Source organism: Excalfactoria chinensis, chromosome 2 (genome assembly GCF_039878825.1).
Source record: "Excalfactoria chinensis isolate bCotChi1 chromosome 2, bCotChi1.hap2, whole genome shotgun sequence".
Lineage (NCBI taxonomy): Eukaryota > Metazoa > Chordata > Aves > Galliformes > Phasianidae > Excalfactoria > Excalfactoria chinensis.
In genome coordinates this window covers 121945805-121971652 of record NC_092826.1, presented here as the reverse complement: position 1 = coordinate 121971652, position 25848 = coordinate 121945805, and the positions used below count along the sequence as shown (strand labels likewise).

The window sequence follows — 25848 nt, the reverse complement described above, 5'->3', positions numbered from 1 at the left end:
TGCGAGGGGGCTGTGCTGTGCTCTGGCCACCACCCAGCAGGCAGCAGCAGTCCAAGAAGGGGAGGTTTTTAAATTTATTTTGCTTATTTTGCTGCAATTGAGCATCCGGGATTGGAAAAGTGGAAAGCAATTGTGCCAAAATGTTCCGAAGAATCTTCTGGCCATGATGGTGGCCAAGCATTCAGAAAAATTCAGGTATCAGAAGGATTTTGGAAGAGTCTGCACAGTACATTTTGATGCCAGACACAGAGTTAGGCTACGTTCAGTGCCCAATCACTGCTTCAAAATAAATCTGCCTGCCCCTGAGCAGCCGGTACTTTTTAGAGTACTTGTAAGCGCCCTGGAGAGCCTTGCTGGTCCTTCACGTAAATTTGTAAATCCCAGCAGTTTCTGTTTAGTATTTGAGAAACTGAGCTGTGGTTTTAGGTCAGATGTTTTGAAAATCTTCCTGCAAATACAGGAATCTTTCATGATCATGGTTTAGTACCCTCACTTTCTTTGGCAGCTGTTTACAGCACCAGTAAAACAACCTTTGTATTGATGCTTTTAATACATACCAGGCAAAACATAAATAATTACAATGCTTATACACCATGCAGAGCTGATAACGCCTTCTACCTTTCTTCCTCCTCTCCATCCCCCTTGGTGAAAGTCCCTGCGCTGCAGAGCACATCCAGATCTTCTACTGCTCCTTAGGATGCTTCAGAGAGGTGAAGGGACATATTAATATTAATAGAATTTAAAATACCACTTTGAATGAGAAAAGGGAGGAGAGCCCTCAGCTTAACGCTCCTTTTTGTTTATAAAAGAAGGTTGAATTAGATTAGATTGCTGCATAATTCATTAATAAATCAGACTACTCTGAAGGTGGAATATGTGCATGTTTTTGCACAGTACCGCTATTTAGCAGCTGCAGAGGGAAGGCTTCTCCGTGAGATGTCCTTATTGACTTGACACAGTTTGGCAGCACCCGAGACACTTATTAAACAGGCAGCGAAATGTGATGCTTAAGAAGAATAAAAGGAGGTAGATCTTTGAATTATTTTCAGTGTTTCCCCACATTTTACTTTATGTCTCTAGTTTCTTAGGAAAGCAGCAGTATTGTCCTAAATTCCTTCTGGTACCAAAGAGAATAATTAAGAGAGAGAAAGCCCTTCCTGCCTTGCCTTTTTCCTGTTTTTGTCAGCCCAGATCATCCTATGCTCACAGCACATAAACACTCAACTTGTGTCTACTTTATGTTGCTGCAGTATATTTCTGTGTCCTTTTATCTCCCTCTCTTTCTTTTTGGGTTATCATTCTGTCACTGATGCTGTCAGTGAGATGAAAGGCAAAAAAACAGCCAGAGTGCTGAGTAATTCACACTGCTGGATTTTCCCCTAAGAACGAACAACTGGTATCTCTTCAGTGACATTTTCTCTTACGAAATGTTTCAGTTTTCCACTTTAGATATTATGGAAGTAATTCTCTTTGCCTGTCAAGAACATTGGACACAGACCCCAGTAAGAGAGCTTGCACAGGTAAAGTTGTAATAGATTAATGCCATGCATTTTTGATGGCATGCTTCAGTATAACCACATGGGCTGAACCATGACACAACACAGCTGTATTTCATAGATAATTCTGAAATTAGAAAGGGTGGTAGTGTAAACACAGTCTGTGTCCTGGGCACAAAATTATAGCAAGAGTGCTCTAAGCATGAAACAACATTACCTTTTGCTCTCCAGAAGGGAGAAAGATATGCGAGTCTTGAAAGCCTTTAACATGACAGGCCCTGCTTTTTGTTTATGTTTTTGTTTATGCTCTTCTCTAGGAGGTGTTGAGGTGTAGTCCTTTGGCCAAGGGCAACAGCTGTATCTGTCACATCTTAACTCTTGAGTGTAGGGAGACCAAGTCCTAACCACGGGATCATAGAATCACAGAAGGGCTTGTGTTGGAATGGACCTTTGGTTCTATCTGCCTGCTGTGGGCTGGTTGCCACCAGACCAGGCTGCCCAGCATCCCATCCAACCTGGCCTCAGATGCCTCCGGGGACGGATGTAAATTCCATCCAAATGTTTTACTGTACTGTCACAGGTACTGACAGATCATAAGGTTACACTAACAAGTTATTGCAAATGTTGCAACCAGAATATACTGCCCATCTGTGGGCAGGATAGTTTTTTATCACTGACTGCTGTGTTTCCAGCTTTATAGCAAAGGGCTTCCACCAGCACCTTCCAGATTTACAGTCACCCGCTGTCTGAGCTGTGCAGAGGAATCCAGTCATTTTTCTTCAGTTTTTGATGCCTCACCATTTCATTGCCAGAGAGGAAGGAGTTTCAGCTTGGCAGAAAAGTGTGTGAGCTAAGCAGGTTTCCCTGGTAAGGCTTACATTCTGTTCCTGAAAAATTCAGCTCACGTGAGTGGTGGTAGCACGGGAGGCTCTGCCCTGTGCAGTGTGTGCATGTAACCGCGCCTGCACAACCTGGTGCTGCAGCCCTAGGGGAGAAAGGAACCTAAAAAGGAACAAGTCATAAATAATGCAGGAATTATATCTGCCTATTTCTGGCAGGTCTTTCTTGGGTGGTGTCCAGAGACTAGGGAAGCTGTTAGTAGCAGAAAAATCATTTGATAGAAGATTTTGTACAAGGCTTCTCATATCATCATCAGAGCTTCTCTTTCTCATTCCCTCTACAGAGCTTTGTTTGCCTCGTGGCTAATGATTAATAAATCTAGACCATAATTTACTTTCTAGCGTTAACAGTAAAGTAACCAAAGATAGCTGACAGAGAATCCAGGAGTCTGACACAGTTTAATATGGGTCTCCTGCAAGGCTGATCTCCAGACTGCTGTCACTGAAAAATTTCATTAATAACTTAGGTGAAAAAAGTATGTGTATGTTAATGAAAATAAAAGTACAAAGTTGGGAATTATTGTAATCCACAGAAGAAACATCTGGAGAATTGGCCATCCTTGAACAATGTAGTAAATCAAAGTGGGATGAAATTTGATAGAACAAAATGGCAGCTTCCTTCTCTTAGGGACTAGTTATAGGGCTTTTGCTGTAAGACAGGAGTTCATAAATAGTGGAACAGTGGATGACTGCACAGTTCACATCTAGCCAGAAACTGCCATGGCATCATAATGGTCAAATTATTTCCAGTAGGTAAGGGGTAGTATTAATATTATTAGGTGTCCTGTTGAAGAGCTGACATTTTAAAATTTCTGTGCATTTTTGGTTACTCTGGATATCTTTTTTTCCTAACAGCATCAAGCTGCTGCTCTGAATTAAGAAGCACCGAGGAGTAACTCACTTTCTTGTTCTAGTATTATTTGAATTGTGGAGGCAATTCCTCTGGGTTTCAGTAAAACACAGTATCCCCTGTGGGATACCAGGGCTGGATAATCAGTCATCTTATATAATGCATTTGTCTGACCTAATGGTCCTGCGAGCTGGTGCTGTAAGTGTACATTTGCATTAACTTTTCTAAATCTATCTGTTTATCTCCTTGCTATTACAGGCTTACTTTCTGTTAGCAATACATTCTGCTGCTGTGAAGGAGGAAATTAAAAGTAGCAGCATTCAGTATAGGATCTTTTCCCAGGCCTTGTTTTAAATGTCCTGCACTAAAAGGAATCCCAGCTCACGATCCACCTACAATCTTGCAGCTTTTATATTGCCTTTCCTTTCTTTATGTCATAAAGTAAAATCCAGTGTTTTAAGCTAGTTCTGGAGAGGGAAAAAAAGCCAGAAAGTCAAAGCCCTCAAGAGCTCCAAGTGTTCATCCTGCTGTGGACATGGGCCCCAGTGATGTACTCCTGGATGAACTGTACTGTACTGGCTTTGTGACTGCAAGGGGACACCTCCTAAGTGCTGTCCACTGTGGTTTTTACACACAGAGGGAAAGGAGTGGCCCAGCACCTGAATTCATAGACAAGTCCTGCCAGCCTTTGTGTGCCTCGGGAGATATTTTTCCATGAGCTATAACATACAGCACGTATAGAGAATGAAATGTACCAAAGTTCTGTAAACTGAATCCATGTGAAGACTGAGCATAGCTAAGAGAAATTTACTACTGCTATAGCATTAAAGAACATTAAATCCTTTTGTAGAGGCTCTTTTGAAAAAAAAACACAAAAGTATCTTATTGTGTTTAACTTAATCCCCTTGAGGAGGAATTAAGCAAAGCAAACTGAAGCTACTGTGCTTCTGGAGGAGCTCTTCTATGCAAAGCTTCAGTGTACTTTAGCCTGATATCTTTACTTACTTGATCTTGAGTTCTGTAAGTAGTCCTTGTCTTGACTCTTATTTTTTATAGAGATACTGAACTGGCACTGTGTTATATACACTGGGTTAATGTTTCCAGGTAGTCTTGAGCTCTGTGAAGTGTCACTTCAAGATAAGCTTCTTTAATTCAGGATAATGAAGAACCAGTAAGGAAATCTGATTAATACTCCTCTTTTTTCTATTCAGGTGTTTACCACATTCTGACTAATAGGTATCCATGTAGGTGCATGCCAGCATTTCATCTTATCTTCTGTGTTGTATTTACAGTAATCTTATGCATCACATGCTTATAATTTGACTTCAGCCTCAGTAGTGGTTGTTGGACTGTTGTGAAAGATTAGTATGGGTAGATTATAAAGACTTCAAAGTTCCTTTCAAGGTTTGCTCCCTTTTTCCCATGTAGAGGAATGCAGAACTGGGGCAAAGTGGCTGTCATAAAACAGCTTGTATACCTGGACTCAGAAAAACTAGGCACTGCTACACTTGCTGACTTAATAAAGAGGAAGAGGTAACCAGCCCTGTTCTCTTTTGACCCATCTGCATTCAGCAGGTGATAATTAAAATCATTTTTCCTAACATGGAGGCAAAGCAAGAGGCTGCTTCCATCTGGGCAGCTCCTGGCCCAGATGGTGGTGAGCTGACACGAGCTGTGTCCACACCCTGTAGCTGCGCTTGAGGAGCATTTTTGTAGCTGCTGGGCAGTGTATGCAAGCCTCATTTGGCCTCAGAGCGGGAAGCTGGGAAGCGGGAAGCTGGGCTAATAGCATGTGCCATCTGCTGAAGGCACTGCTGCGAGCCACCTGCGGCCGCTGCAGTGAGTTGCCTGTATGCCGGACCCCATCGTGTACACATGTGTGGTTTTGATAGTGCTGCCAACAGTCTTGAAACATGGGCATTGGAAGAAGCCTCAGAAGCAGGGGATGCTTTATCTCTGATTTTTGAATTCACATTTCTGATTTTGAAACCTGAAATAGAGTTATAGCCAAGTGACTCTACTGCACTTTGGTTCTTTGTTTTATGATTCATGTGATAGCTGTCTTCCTAGAAAGAGGGCACTTTTACATTTTCAAACCAGTTCACTTTCTGGAGTCTGCACTGCAGCGTAGCTAAATGCAGACTTGCTCTGTGAGGGAGCACTGACACATTCTTGTGGTGGTTCCTGGGCAGCTGTAGGATAGTGCAGCCATGCCAGTGGGTTGTCTCATTTGTATCAGCATGTGGCAATTAAAAGAGGTGTTCATCTTTCCATGCAGTTCCACTGTCAATAGAAGCAGTATAGGCCAATGTACCATTCTGACTTTTCATTGTACAAAGAGAAATCTGTCAATAATAAGTCATTTTTGGCTATAGAGGTCAGCTATAGAGAATTTCTTCTCCTATTGCTGTTTCCCATCCACTGCGTTACTTATTAATGGGTTAAAACTTGAGCAAGCATCAATAATTTGTAAATGGATTTAAGTGATCACTAAGGAAGCAGTTTTAAAACTGATGCCTAGCAATGTGTTGCTCCTTAAAAAGCTAATCATTATCTGACACTTCTCTGAAAAATAGCACAGTGGTTAGCTGGCCTTTGGGAGCTTTCTGCTGCAAGGGAAAAGGGAGCTGTGTTAGTAGGATCTGAGCTAGACCAGCAATCTCCTTTCCTTTGGATTAATGGGTATTAAAACAGGAATATGTAATGCTGGAAGAAGGAAGTTATTAATTTTAGGGTCAGTGTCTGGAGCGTAGCATGAGTTTTAATGGCAGGTACCTCTCCTAATTGAAGGAAGAATGCTTACTTTGAAGATCTGATGTCAGGTGTTATTTGAAAGCAAATGAATGAGCATCCTTAATTTTCCTCCCCTGGGAAGGTCATAGTGTCTCTGCAGTGAATAACAAGCACTGTCAGTGTCTGGTCAGCAAATACTTTCGTTACTGAAACTGCAGAGAAGTGTGAACCTCCATCATCAGTGACTGCAATGGCTGTTCTTTATTTATTTCTATCCTTCAGTAATAGTTAATGTGTTCTTCATGCCTCTTTGTTAATTAATCAACAACTAGTGCTTCTATGGGAGGGAACAAGCTATATTAAAGGAAAGAAATGGGAACAGACTTTACCTGCATTACCAGCATCTCTGCCATCTCATGTTTTCAGTATGTTTGCCATTCCAACTACCCAAAATAGGCTGCAAAGACACTCAGGCTGACATGGGCATAATGGCTATGAGACAGTCGGCAGGGAGCTGTAGAAGTTCGTTGGACAATATAATTCAAGACTTGCCTACAATTATGCAATTTAAGCATGAAGACCAAGGTTGAATCATGAATTCACCACCACTTTCATAATGATTCATTTATTTTAATGTATCTTACTATGAGTTCATTTGTGGGGTTTTTTGTATTTTTTCTTTTTTATGGTAGAATAATATTCCATTTTTAGCTGCCCAGACTTACTAAGTATCCACATTTTCCATATTGCTCTTGAAACTCACCAACAGATAACCAAGTGCCACGAGTGCTGACAAAGAACTTGTCTTGCCATGTGCTAAGTGCAGCATGGAGAATGACTGTGCACCTCGTGGAGGCAAAATAGTCGAACGTCACTTTTCTTCTAGACCCCATCTGTCTGATTTCAGTTTTAGAGCAGAAAGGAATAAGTGTGAATCTCTCTGTTGGTGACATATGTCAGAAGAACAGTATTATTTCCTCTTCATCTGAATCCTGAGCTATTTTCCAGTAGATGACAAAGGCCAGCCTGGTGGTTTGATTTGCTGAGATGGACAATTACTGTCTGCTTTTCAGAGAGAAGAAAAGGCCTGTAGTGGCTATGGGAAGCCAATAGCTTTTTCTACACAAAAAGGCCTTGATTCTGTTGACTGGACTGTTCTTGGTAATGCTGCTAATTTCATCTATTGAGGGAAGTCTTAATTCTCATATAATACCAGAGTATTTTTAGGAAAAACTGAAATGGCAAGATTTTTTTCAGTTCCTGTCATTCTGCTACAGGCACCAATAGAGAAGAGGGACAAACCTGGTCCTTCAGTGTGTGTTTCTGATAATAGAGCAAAAGTGGATTTATGCGGTGATTGTGCTTAATCTTTCAGAGGTGTTACATCTTACTGCCATTCTTCCTGCAACATGGTGTACTCTATTACAGCACATGCTGTAAAGGAGCATTAGTACATGTCAGGAGCTGAAGATGTCAGCCTACAAAGAGGCAAGGTCAGGAAACTTCATGTCCAGACCTACACAAGTCCTAGGAAAAGCATTAATCTATAGTATCCTTGCAGTTGTGCTAACTCTCATTGCAGAGCCAGTCCCAAACTTCATAGCTTTAAGTGCTTCTCTTTTCATGTTTTATGGACTGTTGAAATGAAATCTGCAAAATTTAGGATGTATGGTTTGCACCCACTCCTCCAAACACCACGTTACAGGCATGATTTACCTGTTTGAGATGCTGCTATTGCATTAAGCAATCACTTTTCCCAGTGCTTGTGCCATCTGCTTTCACTGCATCACCTCTTATTTCTTTACTGAGATTATGACTGCTAGGTGGTGGTACAAAACCTCAAAACATCAGATAGAGTATCCTGATAGAAGGATTTCTTATCATGAAGTTATCTTTTTAATACTGCAACATATACTTGAAAATAGTCGTTTACCTTTTAAACCCCTAAAATGTTAATAATCGGTATGAAGTGACTTACATTATCTTAACAGGACTCTTGTCTCTGTCAGAATTAGTGTGAACTTCAACAGATCAATGAATTTAATTGATTTGACTTGGTTTGATTAAATAGAATAGAATGTGTGTGTCTAAATAGCGTTTTTCCTAGGTAAAAATTTTAAACCATTTTTCTTGTGTTTTTCTTTTCTAGATTTGTATGCATAGAATATTGTTCATGGGTTTATTATGAAATAAATTAATTTGGAGGTACTATCTTGGGACATTTATTTGATTCTCATTAAGAAGATCAAAACCACAGACTTGGATCTTTTTGATTCTTAGCATAAAAAAACGTTTCTCCTGGTTATGAGGACTTTTGCAAACTAACAGAGCTTGAAATTCTACTTCTGATACGTATTAACCGTATTTTCTGAGAACAAACCAATTTGTCTTATTTCTTCAAATTCCTTCCACAGATACAACTCCATACAACTCACTGTTGATATTTTTTCAGTATATTGTTATTTTCACGTGCTGACATCATTTAAACCTTTTACAGAAATATTACTGCAAAAGTAGTTTTTGGAGAGAGCGTTTTGCTCCTCAGCTCATTCATATGGTTTGACTGTTAATTTTGTTACCAACCTACTGTATCTTTGTGTGGTTTTTATTCACTTGTGCTTTTTGCAGTGCAGTGCTGAATACATTCAGTGCACACACAGTAAGCTGTACTCTGCAGTCAGTGTGATTTCTGTGAAACTAAGGGTGGGGGGTTGTGTTGAATAAGGTTGGCTGGATTTGATTTGAGAAGCCTATTTTTTATTCACAGTATTTACAGAAGAGGCAAATATAAGCTAAAGTTTCCTTTAGCTCTGGAGCACTAGGGAGCGTTTTTGATTTGTTTGCTTCTTAATCAAATCTTATTATTTGATAAGCATGATTTTCTCCTTAGAAGTAGGAAATTGCCTGGCCCTCAGGGCAAAGCTCATCTTCTGATGTAGCCATGTGCAGAACACGTGGCAAATCTAAGCCCCTTTTTTCCAGATCTCTTCAGTGAAGAAAGATGGATGCTTCTGGAGTTATTTGTGTCTGAAATTTGTTTTGAGATGACAGGGATTTCACACTGAAGATTTTCATCTCCATTCAGCATAGAGAAAGTCCAAAAGATGATTTTTGGCGCTGTACTAAACTCGTAGATGGCTTAAAGGAAATGGAGTGAACCTGTGCTATGTTCTTAGTGCTGTGTCCCTGGGTTGGCAATGTAATATTAAAAAAGCAGTTTTGGATGGGTTGATACTGTGGGACATCCCGTGGATTTACGCTCTCAATTTTCACTTTCAGGGAGGAGAACATTGCTATTATCAGGGAAAAATTCGAGGAAATCCAGTATCATTTGTTGCCTTGTCAACATGCCATGGGCTACAGTAAGTTTGCTGTTTCCTTATTACTGAACTTCACTTTCTTTCCTGTACGTCTTTTAAACAAAGCTGTTTAAAGAAATGTAAGTGTCATTTATTCATTAATTGGTTTGTAACCACTATTATTATCTCAATAACCTTTACATATAATTAATTTAATTTGAACCTTGTAAAATGGTTTCTTTCAGGACCTGCTCCAAAAACACCCAATTTTTCTCTCTTTTAAAAAAAAAAACAACAAAAAACTAAAGACATATAAAAACAGCTTTGACCAGATATTGTTTTAAGATAGTTTATAGTAGAGGTATGAAATAGCTAAAAACACTCCATTTTATGGGAAGAAAAAATAATAACTAATTGATATGAACCATCTAAAATTTGCTTGTTTTCTTTTCTTGTTGTTAGTGTTGTATTTTATCTTTCTTTCCTATTCTGTTTACAAAGGAAAGTGTCAGTGCTGAGTTTCTCTAGACCTATCCATGTTCTTCACAGAAGTGCTTGTTTTGAGCTGTGTGCATGGGATAGTACCTCCGAGATAGTTAAATCTTTGAAAAACTGAAATAAAGGAGGAAGAATTGTACAGATTTGTTTTCAGATACATCATTTTAGTGATAACGTAGTTAACGCGCCTTTCACTTGAAGGTTACACAGAGACGTGTGCTGATTCTCAGCTCTTGGACCTGTCTACTTTTGGCACTACTGAAAGATACTCTTCAGGTTTACAGAGCAGCCAAATCACTTCAGCATCTGTTGACTATGAATTACAGGACCTCAGCACTTTTTATGCTGAGATTGGCTGGAAAGGTCAGGGCAGCAGGAGACTCTGAGAGTGGAGATCGCTTTCTCTGAGGAAGCAGAACTCAGCTCATAGAAATCTTCAGTATTATCCGTCTTCAGCTGTTCTGTAGTTTTTGTATCAGACACACATGTACACATATTTAACTTACTTTTATGTTTGTGCTTTCTTTATGAGGAAGGGGGAATACATGCATTAGACCCGTCTGTCATTCTTGCACTTGTCTGACTTAGAGATGTGCTTCTCTCATTTATAGTCAAGGTTGAACAGCTCAATGAAACTGACCTCAGGTTTTGTACTGTCAGTGAGCCTAAAAATAGCAGCATCCTGCTGCATCTTGAAGGGATTTAGCTTCATGGCCTCCATTAGCAGTGATCCATTAGGTCTAGGCCCCTGCCAGCTCCTAGTAGAGAGTGCAGTAAAAGAAGGAGGGGCAGCACGTCTCCTTTCCTGGCCTCCTTTTGCTGGTTGTCACTTAAGACTGATCTGCTGCTGTTCAGTATTCTAAAACTGCCTGATGTTCAAATAGAGCTCTTGTAACACAGTGAAGGGAAGAAAGATGCATTTTTCCCTTATGATTCAGCTCTCTTTTGAGTGTTATCTTTCTTTTTTTTTCCTTTTGTGAAATGTTTTAGCAGTTATCCTTCACACAGGATGCAATATGAAGCTTATTGTAATGTGCTGGTAATTCCAGCATCTGGTATGAAGAAGTATTGTTTTCCTGAGCTGTATTAACCTTACCTTCTCTGATATTGCATCTCCAGCATTACAGCTAGTTCCTCCATAATCTGTTTCAAATGCTAATTAAATACTACAAACTCACACCAGCGGTTCAGTGTCTCACTGGAATAAGGGAAGCTGTGGAGAGTGATCTTCTAGCAAGGTCTGCAAGGCAAAAACTCTGCTTCCACGAATTTTAGGAAATGCATGAGACAGAACAGATGCCTTTAATAGAATAACAAGCTTCATATTCCCGAAGTTCGTGCTAATCTCTCTCACTTATTATACTACCCCTACTTCTTGGCCAGTTAGAGCAGACATTTTTTCAGTCGTGCCTGAAGAGATAATGTTGTATTTGTTTAACTAATAATAAATTGTGAGTTCTTCTGTTGGTAATGGCTATGTTGCAGTCTTCATTAATTAAATTAATAGGGTGACTGGCTGATGGAGTGCTCAAAATTATGAATTTCTTCTTAATGACTTTGCTAATGAAAAAAAGTTTCTCTACAACCTTAACTCTAAGCTCGATGGAATTTTTTCTTTCAGTGGGATGTGCAGTAACCACAGCTCTTTATGAGTTAATGCAAAACACTTTGAATGCAAAACACTCTGGTTGCTGGGATATAAATGATCTGCACTCAGTTCTGAGAGCTCCGTTCTGTATTTGGAGGCCAGTCACACAGAAATCAGTTATGCTGTGATTTTGCTGCCCACTGGTGGTAAATACGCAGACCGCTGTTGTAACTGCATGTTACACTGTCATGACTGCAAATTCGTTTTTCTGAAGACTTTACATAACCCAAATGTGGAATTTTTAGGTAGCTCATGTTTTTCTCTGCTTACTCTCTAGAATCGTGTGATACCTTGACATTGGTATTGGAAAAGAGCCATGGGGGGCAAGTCAGATCTGTGGGTCAGCTGTGATTATTTTTATTAAGTGACTTGATCAGAAGTCAGTGCTGCTGAGTACTGCATTCACACAAGAAGTCATTTGTTAACATCACTTGGTCTTGCAGACTGTGTGCTTAAAATTGTAATGAGAAGGAAGGAGGTTTTGCATGATGAAGTACTGTTCCAGACCTTCCCAAATGTCCCCAAGTCTTACATTTTTCTGAGGCAGAAAACTTCTGCAGGTGCTAGAGAATTTATTTTAAGAGCGCAGACAGTGTTTGTTCCTGGAGAATAAACACAGAATTGTGGGTGTACTCATGGCAGTGTCTGAAGTATGATACAGACCCAAGCTGCTTCTGTGAATGCTGATGGATAACCCTGTAAATAAGTGATGCTAAGAAAAGTATCCTCACCAGGAGATGTAATAGCCTACAGACTTAATATATACTTGCATTTCTAAGTAGTCAGAAATGAAATGGCAGTATTTCACTGACTGCATTAGGCCCTGAGCAAAATCAACATTTTCCTGATTAAAAATTAAGCTGCATTAAAAAAAAAAGTGTCAGGGTTTGTCATTTATAATTCTGATATATATATATATTTTAATGTGTAGGAGGTTGCTGAAGAGTAATCTAAATAAATAATCTTGCTTTTATGCTTCTGTAACGTGTGCCAAGCTTTAACTTGCAGGTCAGATTTACAGTCAGGCTCAAAGTCATGTTAGGAGCACTTTCAAAGGGACATTTTGTTCCATTAAGAATGAGCCCATGAGTTCTTCACCAGAACCAAGGATACGGCATAAGGCTTTGTCCTCAGTATCTGTATTTTTCACCACAACTCATTAGAAACCTATAGGATCAGGTTTTAATTTCCTTATCATGAAAGCCATATAAAGTCTGTACTGATACAGTGCCATATATAGCACTGACTTTTTCTAGAAAGATGAATTAATTCAAGAAGAAAAGGCGATCTATCGTAATTGTTATTACTGGAGTTCCTCAAACATCCTGTTATGTCCCTGTCCTCAGTACTATGCGAAAGAGTTAGTCTCTATGCAAAGAGTTAATCAAAACCGTGGAAATCTAAGATCAGTTCAACTAAATCATATTTTTATTTGTTGGACAGCTGTAGGCAAGTTCAAAAACCTCTGTATGAGTATTTCTCAAGGCAGAGCCCTTACTGCAAGTAGATCTGTGGGAGATTGGCTCTAAGCTGGATTTTGTGGTGTATTTGTATGTTGTATGGAAGATTTGTGGAAGGAAGTAGAATTTATCTATATCACCATGGGAAAGAGCACCTTTCTAAAGCAAAGAAACAAAAAAATGATTTAGAATTATGTTCAGTTCCTGAAGATGTTTTTAACTGCTTCTCTTCTGAAATATTTATTTGTAAATATGTGAGCTTCTTAAACTTACTTCAGTACTGTACTAATGTTTGTTTTACATTTATTTCTCCTGCTTGTGACAGTGGGATGTTCTATGATGGAAATCATACTTACCTTATTGAACCAGATGAAAACTACACTTCAGATGTAAGTAGAACTTCTGGTAGACCTGCTGTATTTTTTGTGTGGAATACAGGCATTCATTGGTAAAGATCAGGCATAAGACTAATTCCCCTCATTACCAACTCATTAACTCTGCATCTCAGTCCTCATAATCACAGGCAGAAGTCATCCAAAAATCAGTAGTGGTACATGTGTATGTTCCATAAAACTTGGAAGTAGAGCAGTGCAGAACTCCTGGAGGTGGAGTGTCCCTTGGAGCCAGCAGGAGATGCCTGTGCATGTTCTGTCCCCTCCTATGGCACTTCCCACCCTGGGTTGGTTATATCCCTCTCTTCCTTCTTTGCTCTCGGCTCCAGTGCAGCAGCTCCCATGATTCTCACAGTGTTCCCTGGGCGGCTCTCCTAAATCCAGCTCTAAGTGTGCTCAATGACTTCATTGCTGTACTCAGATGTAACTGTGGTGTTAGCAGTCCCATCACAGCTGTGAAAAGCGTAAAGAACTGGTGCCTTGCAGCTTTCACTTTTCCTAATGCGGGTGTTGAATAGCAAGGGACCCTTTAGAACTGTCTTTTTAAGGCTCACAAGGTGGATATATTATTGAGTTTTAATACATGCAATTATTTACTATTTCAGAATGACTTCCATTTCCACTCTGTTTACAAATCCAAGCTGTTTGAGTTTCCTTTGGATGACCTGCCATCTGGTATGATTTTTTAATATTCATGGCTATTGATTTGTTTTAGTCTAAGATCAGATATGTTAATCATCTTTGATGAATAATCTTCTGACAGTGCATTGTTTATTTGCATATCTCTTCCCCATTAAACATAAACAAATGCTGAAAAAAATGGATCTGAAATACTGAAGGCGCTGGAAAAGAACCTGAAGGGTCGAAAAAGCTTGAATCCAATGAATCAGACCTCTCCCAGACCTTCATGTGATGATGCATGTTTCACTTAACAAGTCTTGCAGTCAACAGACTGCATTATCTGCTAGGAGTTACATAAGAGAAGGGAATAGGGTAGCTTAAAGGTGATGAAAATAAACCTCACATGGCCAACAGCTCATAACTTTTCATGGATTTTTTCTCATTTTGAAATACGATGTGAGTATCATGGTGTGAATGTAAGTCTGAGGGGCATGTTATTGTTATTCTTGGACCCTCTAATTTCCAATACATTCAGCATCTCTTCTGATGCTGGCTGTAGTGTGGGTATTCATTTAAATACAAATGACTTTGGAGGAAGAAGTTGTTTCAAGCATTTGCAGTAATTAATCTCCCCAAACGCTTTGTTTTGTGTATGGAGTAAGACGAAGTTTTTAAAAATCAGTTTTCATCTGAGAAGTCGGCTTGTTAATTGATGCAAAAATGGCGGTATTTGTCACATCCTCATTCAGTCAAGGATTTGCAGTATTTACAGATGCATTTTCTTACATTACAAAGTAAATGCTAGATAAATGAAACTGTCCTTCATAGACACTCATTTGAGTAGAATTCACCTCTAGACTAATTTCTTGCCACAAGTATCATTTGTCCTATGATAACAGTGGGATCTGGGTTCCTACCATGCTGGGCATTGCCCGTAAGATGAATCGTCCTGTTCTGGAGCATGGCACGCGCAGTTTTGTTAGCTGTTAAGCAAAGCAGAATTGTTCAGAGAATTAATGAGGAAAAAAATCCACAAAAAACAAAACAACCGAGGGAATTTCTACAAATGGGTCACCTTGATTTCATTTCTGGAAAAGCAGTCGTTCTGCCTTTAAACACAGCAGTTTCCCAGCTTGGTGCCTTATGTCCCCGCTGCTTATAGCCAGGCAAGGCCGAAGGTGGAATGGGGTGGAAGGGCAGCACCAAGGGCTTGTGCACAGCCTGCTGTCCATGTCCTTGTCTGGAGGCTTACTATGTCTGCGCACTGTACACATGAACCATGGTTACTCTGTGCTTGCAGAGATGGTAATGAGAACAATGTATTGACCATGAGGCTGACAAATCAAGTGCATCTCATATCTGAGTTTCTTAAGGATATGTCATTTGGAAGTCTAGAAATAATGCAATCAGTGCTGAGTGATTGAGAGAAGTCTTCTGTCTTAGATTGTTAAAGCAGGAGACTGCCAGAGCTGGTACTTACAGATATCTGTCAGCAGTCTCCTAAGTCTTCCTAATAGTTCAATTTTATGTTGTCAAGATTCTGAAGTAAAACAATTATTTTCTGCTTTAAAAATTATGAAAAGGAATTCATTGCAAGCAGAACCCACCTGTTTCACCTCCACCAAAGCTCCTTGATTTTTAGAAGATGTGTCACAGTAAAGCTTCAGATTTTTTCACAGAAATCCAGATACGCTTACACAGTTCTGATTTTACCGTACATAACAAGTAAATAGCTGTTGGCTTTTCAAGTGGAAGATGTTTCCCTTGATTGAATTAAAATCATAAGATCATAGAATTACTTTGCTTGAAATGTTGAAAAGGAGATTTAATTGTGGAAAGCTGGTGGTCTGAGTTATAGAAATGTTTGTAATGTGGAGAAAAGGTGATATGTCTTTGTGCTTAGTATCTCATACACGGTAAAATAAAATTTAACTTACTGTTTGCTCTTCTCCATGCCCGTATTTGCTTTTGTGAAGCTGTTTGGAAACATTATCCCAAGGCTTGTTGTAAAAGTTTCGGTAGTTGTAACAAACTATGCTCTGGCTGAAAATCCCATTTTTGTTTGTATTTGGTTATTCACTTTAAGTGCGTTCTGAAGTCATGTTTGATGGACAGCCACAGCTCCAGTGGATGAGGGCTGTTCCTAGTACCATCTGCTTGTCCACCCTTCCCCCAGCACAAGCTCTGGTGTCCATCCCCAGCCTTGCAGCACTCTATACCTTAACTCCTCCTTCACTCCCAGCCTGCGCTGCCCCACCAGCACTGCTGCCTGTACCGAGTCTGCAGGGTGTGCTCTACTACCTTAACTTTTCTTTTTTCTTGTTTTCTTTCATAAATACATGCAAGTAATTGCTCATATTATAGATTCATTGTATTTATTTATTTAATTTTTTTTTGGAAGTACTGCTGCGGAGTCATTACTGTTCACAGCAAGCACCATGTTAGACTATGGCATCAATATTTCTTATGTTCCTTAATACTTTCCTAATTTATCAATTTGCCCAGCATAAGCAGCTGTCCCTTGATGCCAGGATTTTCTTCTTATCTTCTAAAGAGTCTATGTATAAGCTCAGATTTCCACTCAGTGCTGCATTAGGAACATTTGGATGTATCACGAGCTTTTATATTGATGTTAGGAAAAAAATCAAGTAGTAGGGATTACTCAGTATTAGTAATTGTAAAAGCCCACTATTTTACCACAGTTCAATAGCAATGTACTTTTAACATTCTTTTTTCCTTTGGGAAGTTAACAAAGAAAGAGACAAGCAAAAAAGAAAACAGATATTGCAAAAAAAGAATAAATTGTACGTGCAGTAGCATCTAGAGGCAGTGACTTTAAATAAGGAAAGCTTATCCAAAAACTTTGTATGTTTACAGCCTTAGACTTCATAACTTAGTAAACTGTACATTTTTTCACTGTCTGTCTTCAGACATTTAGTGCCCTGGCATTGTCTGAGACAACAGTATTTACTGAAGATATTGTTTTTCAAGTAGTGTGTAACAGATGACCCTTCCTCTTGGGGTCACTTGAGTTGCCCTTATATTTTTTCAAGATAATATCTTCCTGTCAAAATTTCCGCTAGGCTTTTTCAGCTCTGCATTTCCTGGGTGATTTTGCTGGTCATGTTATTTATCCTGAGGGTCTCTGGTGCTGGAAATGGCTGTGTGAATTCATCCAGCTTGTGAGTTATGGCGCAGTGTTAATGCATGCTAATGTGTCGGCATTAGTGGCTGCATCATTCCCGTCAGAGATGGCTGACTTCCGATGATAGGAAAAAGGTTCACATTTGCTGGTCAAGCTATCTGGGATCCCATAAACATGTTGTTAATTACTATTTCATTGATTTAGAAGTTATATTTTTACTAGTTTCATTAATGATAATATAGAACCTCAAATGAAAGGTTGAGAGGCAAAAACACAGACTGAATTAATCAACATATCCAAAGAACAATCCAATATAATTTTATTTTTTAATATGTGAAGATTTGGTTTTTCATCATTCTGAACTCCAGGCCTTTAAGCAGTAGATAGGAATCCTTGGATATTATTAAATTTATTATGGATCTTTTTTTGTATAGAAAATCTTCAAGTGCGCTGGTGAAACCATGAAAATGTTCCTAAGCCAAGGATTGCACAGGCCCCTTCATAGAAGGATATCTGCAAATTTCAAGCACCAAAATGAGAGCATAATTGTTGAGATACAGCCAAGACAATGACAGTTAGCCAAGCTTTGCTTTGATGGTTGGCATTATAAGTGAATAGACTCCATAGTATGAATAGACCACTCCAGGTTAACGTTAGCCCTTACCCCTGGTAAAACTTCATCAGATGGGCAATTCAACTGCTCATTTTAATCCTTTGCTTGCACAACAGCTTTATCAAGTTCCTATTATTATTGTATTCAAGTGTATTTGAACCTCATATAGAAATTGCTGGTATTTTACTGTAGTATGAGAGGTAAGGTTAATAATTGACTTGTTTGAAATATTAACATTTACCATGATTCAAGAGCTCCCTATATGCATAGGTAGCATAATCACTGCGTATTGATTTAACAGTATAAGAACAATCTGCAGTACTCATGAACGGCAAATCTGATGACGGGGTTGTAACATACATTGCACGGCACAGGCAGCACTATGCACATATATCATATAATACACCAGAAGAGGGTGAGAAACTGTAGAGCTGTAACAAACCCGTACACCTATTGAGGGTTTTAACACATTCAAAAGTTGTCTGTAAAGGTATGTGAACTGGAGCCCCTTAACTTACACATCTTCCATAGTGCTATCTACTGCTCTGCAGGACTGGTAAAATTACCATGGAATTACTGCAGTCTTCAGTTCCTGGGGAATTAAGGGATGTCCAAAGTTAGATAAAATGCAAAGGAGGGAAACTAGGCAAAGGAAAAAGGTTACGGAATGCACAATTGCAAGCACTTAATTTATGTCTCAGAAAAAGTTCTTTGTGGGAATATGTAAATAGTACGCGTGTTTATACAAGATAAGGAAGGAGTTTGCTATTGTACAGGGAAAGGTGAGGGAGATGCTTTGAATCCATGAGATGGAAAAGTAGAATCGTCATAGAATCAGTGAATGGTAGAATCATTTGAATTGGAAGGGACCTTTAAAGGTATCTAGCCGAACTCTCCTGCAGTAAGCCGGACACCTACAGCTACATCAGGTGCTCAGAGCCCAATAAAGCCTGACCCTGAGTGTCTCCAGGCACGGGGCATCTGCCACCTCTCTGGGCAACCTGTTCCAGTGCTTTTCTGCTCTTAGAAAACTTTATTCTTATATCCCATCTAAATCTTCCCTCTTTCAGTTTGAAATCATTTCTCCTTGTTCTATCACAGCAGACCCTACCAAAAGGTCTGTCCCCTTCTTTCTTATAGCCCCCCATGGAGTTGTGAGGGAGAGGGTGAGAACAATTGTTGCCTTCTGTTTAGTTTGTATTGTGTTCCTTTCTATCAGTGGCTAGTAGTAGATTTGGCAAAAGAATAAACTACTTGGTGCTTACTATTAGAGGTTTAACAAATTAAAGACACAGTGGGATCAGCAGGGAAGAATATCTTTTTGACAGGGAGCACTGCCAAAATCCCATAACATTTCTCCCAACTCAAACATGTTTTACTTTGTGAATATAATCTTCTTAGAGTGTTAATTCTGCCTTTCATGCTCTTATTAATTTTGCGAGAGCTCTGTGAACGCCTGCTGAATTCCCAAAAATGTGATTTGCTCTGTGGAAGCTCTGTGCTAATAATATAACATCCCCAGTATTGGTAAAGTTTTGGTATAGAACATCTGCTGTGCTTTCTGAAGCATGACACCTCCAGATCATATGTTTCAGCAGAGCAGATTATCACTAGTGGAGCTTTTAATAAGAACCCTCTTACAGGGAGGCATCTGTAACATTGCCTCCTTTCTAACTGGAACATTGAAAAAAGGAGTTGCTTTTGCATCTGATGCACGGAAGAATGCCATACTACTGTCATGAAGCATTGGGGTCACTAATTGTTGGGCTGTATTTCTGTAAACTCTCAATGGATTTGCCTGTGTTTTCTGCTTAGAGTTCTGGCGCATGAATGCTACATCACAGAAGTTTGTTGTAAAACCAAGACACAAAAGAAGGAGAAGGCAGGTATGCACCAGTGTGCTTGTTTATAAGTAATATGCTTTCAAGTTTGTTCTGTGTCTGCTGAACTGTTTCATCCAGATGGAGTCCTGTTGCTGCTCCTGACTGGCATGAGGTCTGTGTGTATGATACAGCTGTAACAGACAGTGGTATCTAATGTTGACAAGAGATTGCTGGAATCTCTTGTACAGTGCCTAGGTGAAGAGTTAAGTGTTTATATATATTGTCACCTTTCATTAAGGTGCCACCACAATGTCAATTTCAAGAGAATTTTTGGGTACCCTATGATGTGTGTGTGTGGCCAAAGCACGGCAGACCCTCTCCATTACGTTTATAAAAGCATAAGGCAGTTCCTCCCATAGGCTCTATTTAATCTGTTGCTGAATCTCAAGAATAACATTTCTCTCAATATTATAACATTTTAAACACCCCTAAATTGCACATGGAAAAAATAATGGATAGAAATATTTTATCCTGTTTTGGATACATATTTTTTTCAGAAACTCCTAATTAATGAAACGTTAACAAATCACTTTCATGTTGCAGTGGTGACAAGTGCCTACTTTATCTCACTTTGTTTTAAAATAAATATTCTAAAGTGATATTTCAGTCTCTGTTTTTTAAAGGGGAGAAAAAAATAACTTCTATCTGTACCTTGGAAAGACAGAAACAATTCTTTGCTTTAGGAATGGAGCTGAAATGAAGGTACAGGTCAAAATAGAGCTGATTCAGGGGCCTGAGCAGAGCTGGCAACATCAAACAGAGAGCAGTGGGAGGGGAAGATGACTTTCTCTCTGACTAATGTAAGCATCTCAGATTCAGAAAAGCAGTGAGAAAGACACTGGAAAAATTCCAGAAACCATTCATGAGGATCTTCCTTTACATTAGGTGCTTTGCTCTCTTTCTTTAAACTAGCCATTACTCTGCATTTTCAAATCATAATGGTGTAATAACTCTCCTGAAAAAAAAAAAAACAACACACAAAAAACAACAGGATAACAAGAACGCCATGGAGAAACGCTGTCATAAATGCTTCTCAATGCAAAGTAAGTGTGTGAGATGGAGGTGGGCACTGCATTTGCTGTGTGAATCAAGCAGCATGCAAATAAAAAATACGGAGATTCTTTTGTAAAAAGCTTAGGAAGGATTACTTTCTCAGTGAAAAGGGAAGTTTATATATGTGGGCCTCACATGGAGAATTGTCTTTAAAATACCTAAGCTTGGAATTAGTTGGATTAAAATACTTGATTTCACTGTTTAAGCTCAAACAAATGTTCCAGAGGAGGTGAAATATGAGGACTATATATTTAAAAAAAGTAATCCTGTCCATTCCTTTTCACCCTCCAGTTACACAGTAAATTTGTTTACTCATTTTTACTGCAAATCTAGACAAAATTGACAAACGTGTAAACCTACAATTGTCTTCATAGGGTACATCTAAGAATTTTTTACTGTGACATAATTAAGCACAAGAAGTATCGTCAAAATCGAAAAGCAAAATTAAGACAATTAAAAAAATATATGTGAGAAGCTTGTTTGCTGAAACTGTTTCTAGTTATCAGTTATTCTCTGTAATCTGTCATCATTAGGCTGTTTTATGGTTATATTGTCTCTGTAGGTTCGTCAGATTCCACGTAAAATTGAAGAAGAAACAAAATACATTGAGTTAATGATTGTAAATGATCATCTAATGGTAAGACTGACATCCTTCAATACGTTATGTTTATCAGTAGAAAAAATTGTCTTAATTTCCCTTTAAGTGATAAATGATAAAGAGTAACATATGTCCAGAAAAAACGCACTGTGTCTTTAAGAGATTATGCCATTGATGGAGATGTGTCTGAATGTTAGCAAGGTGATTTCACCAAGAATGCACGTAGGTCTGCATATCAGAGAAAGCATCATAAACTGAAGTTTTGCATTCAAAGGTAGCTAATGACAATGGGGCTTAAGTTGATGGCTTTCTTTCAGACTTTCTTCGGTGCTTGTCTTCATTGCAGCAGCTCAGCATTCAGTAATTGTTGGCTTTGTGCAGCTGCTGCTGACAATGGGATGATTAATATTGACTAGATTTTTTTGATACATCCAAATAAATTTAAAGAAATGTATTTTGTTAAGCTTGAGTACTTTTTTAGGGAAAAACATAAATGGGCTCTCTAATGTAGTGGAGGCATAAGAAAGCTTAGTGTATTGAAGAAAAACAAGGCCTATTGAAGAAAAACAAGGCTTACTGAAGTGGTAAAAGGCGCAGGTTTATGCCAGTGAAGTTCATTACTAATTAATAAAAGGCATAGCAAAAGAAATGATGAACTCTTGATCTCTTGCAGTCTTCAAATACAGACAGGGCATTTCTTGAAGATGTGTTTGTTTCAAACACAAATGGTAGGATTTGATCCTGAAGCTACTGGGTAAAGCTCAGAGATCAGCGATGCCCCTCAAACTACTGATTTTATCATTAGGTGATTTTATGATTCTTTATGGCTTTGAAATCAGAGTATCTATACAATTTATCAGTTGTACAACTTCTTTCAAGTGCTACTCAAACTGGGAAAATCAGACAATAGGAATCTAAAAGGAATTTGTCATTCTTATTAGACAATTTTAGTGATACCAGCAAATTCCTGTCAGCTCAGTTTGGTGAGAGTGGCAGTAAAGTCTTAGATAAATACAAACAGTAAGAGATGCTGAATTCTTTGAAGTATTGTGTTTGTCCTGAAGACCTGAAGCTGCAGCATTTCCACTGGGACCTAATCTGTCTGGGGACAATGCTTCCTAATTTTTGGTTAATTATTGGCAATGCAAGAATCAGACAACTTAGAAGATTGTTCTCTGAAGCAGATGTCTGAATATCTGTAATAAGCCACATAATTTCCTTCCATGAGGAGGCATGTTCTGGGCTCGTTCCTTACCCTATGGCACACAGATGTGCTTTGCACATTCTTTGTGTGTGCATTAGATGTGGCACTCCAGGTGGACTCAGCCAGAGGCTCCCAGGTCCGGGGGCACCTTCACTTATTTTGTGCCACATCCATTTTATCCTTTATACCATTTCTAGCTTTGCAGTCTTGTTCCTCTGTTATTTTAGTAAGTGAAACTTCCACATTTTTTTGTGTGTTTTTTTCCTCCATTCCTGCTCATAAACCTTCCTTTCCCACCCGCCAGCTGCCTGACGCTTCTTAGGCAATAAAAGATCCCAACTTCCAGAAAATGTTCCCTCCAAGATCAAGCATCTTGGGACAAAAGATGGTCAAATATTTCTGAGAATCCTTGCCTTTAAGTCCCAAATTCTTCTAAGGTAGTTGTGACCTTCATACTCATGGTGCTCATTTATGTCTGTGCTTCTGCAGTCAAGAGTACCTGAAAAAGTATCTTCAGCTTTAAAAGTCATCTTTATTACACTGTGGTACAGATTTCAGTGAAGATGCCCTTGCAATCTGATTGCTAAAGTGATTTGAGCCATTATGCAGTGTGATATTATAAATGAAGAAATCCAGAAGCTAGTCTAAGGGAGGGAAGTATTGGAAAAAAGTAGGAAATCTATTAGATTGAAGGACAGATGCAAGCACAGTTGCAGTAACACTTCTAAATAAATCTCATTTATAGAGGTTTGGTTGCTAATTTCTGTATTGGCACTTGAAAACCTCCTTTAATATTGCAGATAATATGGCTAATGAAGAGATTAACAATGGGTTCCTGTTCCTATAGCATTTTTTTCCCCCCACTGAAGATCTTAGAGTGCTTTCCTTACAACAATTGTTGTGAAATGTATCAATAATATGCATTTCTGAGCAGTTTTCTACCGTCATTTATTACATTCAGTACAGGAGACCAAACCATACACAGAAGCTTTGCTGTTGGTATAGTTACTATTTAATTTGTGGGTTTTCTTGGAAAAGGAGCTTGTGTTTCTAAATCTATACTTGTAATTTATCTGTTTGTTTTGCAGTATAAAAAGCACCGCTTATCAGTTGGCCACACAAACAGTCATGCTAAGTCAGTTGTGAACATGGCAGATTTAGTAAGTATCACTTGACTGAATGTTCTTTTACGCATGAGATCATCGTATGATTCTCCTTCAGATAAGTCAGGAGCTGTTATTTCATGGTGTACCTAATAGCAACAAATACGAAGATCACCAATTTTCATCTAGAACTGAAGTCAGCCATGTCAACCTTTGTCTAACGTAAAGAGTTTCTTTTGTAGCTGCAAGCATTTAAATATCCTTTAATCAGATAGATCCCTGGAGTTTAAGGTTTAAAGAGAATCTTAGATATGAGAGTTTTTAACACAAGCTCATATGTTGTCTACCTGAAACCTCAAAAATCATCTGAATTAGAATACACTAATTTCTCTAAAAACGAGAGAAAAAAGAAAACCATTTGAGTAACGAGTTAGAATAGGGACATATAAATGGATTATGTGGATTATATTTTTGATACTAAGTAGGATAAGCTGCTGGCTCTTAACATCTCATTCTGGAGGAGCATTACTAGAAGGAAGAAAAACGTAGTTCCCACTCTTGAACTGTGGAGTATTAACTCCCAACATTGAATGAATGGATGCCAGTGAGAGGTTAAATTCTCCTGTAGAGGTAAATAGCAGTGAAAACAAAAGGTTTTTTTGATCTAAGAGTGTCTATGATCTTGTGCCCTGAGGTGAGCTGGACAATATGAGAGACCCATCAACCCTAAGTCTTTGAATTGTTTGAGAAGCTTCTGTAGCATTTTGTCAGAAACTTTACCTCTGTTCTATGAGCCTCTGCCTGAGCAGGACCTCAGAGGGATCTTTTTTGTGGGCTAATAGAGAGGATAGAAGCATTAGGCCTAAAATCTAAATATTTCTTTGTTTTCCTGTTGGTGTTGCTTTTAAGGGAGACAAAAGCACTAGGGGAATCTAGTGGTAGAACAAGTTGAATATTTTGTCACGTAAGAATGAAACCTGTTGCAAAGAAGGAGTAAACCTCACCTTCATTCTCCTTGACATAATCTATTTGTTCGTTCTGTTAATGTACTAGATATATAAGGAACAGCTTAACACCAGGATAGTATTGGTTGCCATGGAAACCTGGGCTACTGATAACAAGTTCACCATATCTGAAAACCCCTTGGTGACCCTGCGTGAGTTTATGAAATATAGGAGGGATTTTATCAGAGAGAAAAGTGATGCAGTTCACCTTTTTTCGTACGTAATCTCGTGTGATGTTTTCTTACTGTTTTTTGTTTTGCCTTTCCTTGGGGGTTGCTTATCACGAGTGCCTGATGCGTCTCCTTTCTGTTGTGTGTGTAACCCACAATAATTCAGAAAATAACATTTCTGAGGGGAGGTGGGAAGAAGTTAAAACAGTGCACAGTCTGCCTGCCAGTGCCACCAGAGGCTTTACTCCCCTTTTAGTTTTAACATATTAAGCTTGAGCTGCATGCACTGTAATTAATTTCTGGCTGTCCTGTGCAATTACCTGCTCTGTGACTGCAGCTGCCTGGAGGGTGATGCATGATTCCTCCTTGTAGGTTCACTTCTTTAGTAGTAGAGCACAGACAGCACTGCTGAACTGTGTAACATCACAACATTGGCTTTAAAACCCATGAGTTTTCCAGCTTAAGAAGCGCTCTGTTGAATGATTTGCATGCTGCAGGATTACTGAAAGGAGCATTGGATCCTCAGAAGAGTTTGTCCTCCAGAAAGACATACACTATAAGAATAATAAGCTGGGAGGCATTTTATTATCTCTAAACCTCTAAATTACTTTGATAATATGACTGATATAACAAAATATATCTAACAAATAATGGAGACACTCTTGATAGGATTTTCATCCCCAGGAGACAGGCCAGGTAAATTGTTCTGTTGGAGCCCTTATCCCTCTCTGCTGAGGGATGGGAAACTATATGAACAAATTTAGCTGTAGCTCCTCACTTTCACATGACTCCAGTAGAGAGCCAGGATGCGCAGCCCCAGTATCCAGCTGCTCAGAGTTTTTTGCACATGCTTAATTACTGTCATTGCTTTCCTACGTGGAGTTAGATCTGTGAGTGTTGCTTGCACATTTTTGTTTCTCAGTGTCTCAGTTCTTCATCTGTAAAGTGGGAATCATTTTTATTTTTTTTCCCCCACATCTTTCTTATTTTTTATTCTAGTAAAATTGTAAGTTCTTTGGGGGAAATGTTTTCTTGAATGTTTGTGGATTGATGAGGTCCTCTTTCTCCCTGTGATTGGCACCCTGGATAACACTATAATACTATTTTCAGTGTTCGTTCTAACCCCATTTTCGCTGGTGTTCAAGATATTGTATTCATGGATTACTTAGAAATACCCAG

At 38.9% G+C, this 25848-nt stretch overlaps 1 protein-coding gene across 7 annotated transcripts in view; it reads left to right on the top strand.

Annotated features, from left to right (window-relative positions):
• The window catches only part of ADAM22 (ADAM metallopeptidase domain 22), a 123616-nt gene that overhangs the window by 56004 nt on the left and 41764 nt on the right, over nt 1–25848 (top strand). For all 7 annotated transcript variants that reach the window (XM_072329029.1, XM_072329026.1, XM_072329023.1 and 4 more), the window contains exons 5-11: nt 9258–9340; nt 13209–13272; nt 13881–13950; nt 19470–19540; nt 21153–21227; nt 23481–23552; nt 24549–24715. In XM_072329029.1, the coding sequence (XP_072185130.1) occupies nt 9258–9340; nt 13209–13272; nt 13881–13950; nt 19470–19540; nt 21153–21227; nt 23481–23552; nt 24549–24715 (602 nt within the window). The remainder of the gene's footprint in view (nt 1–9257; nt 9341–13208; nt 13273–13880; nt 13951–19469; nt 19541–21152; nt 21228–23480; nt 23553–24548; nt 24716–25848) is intronic.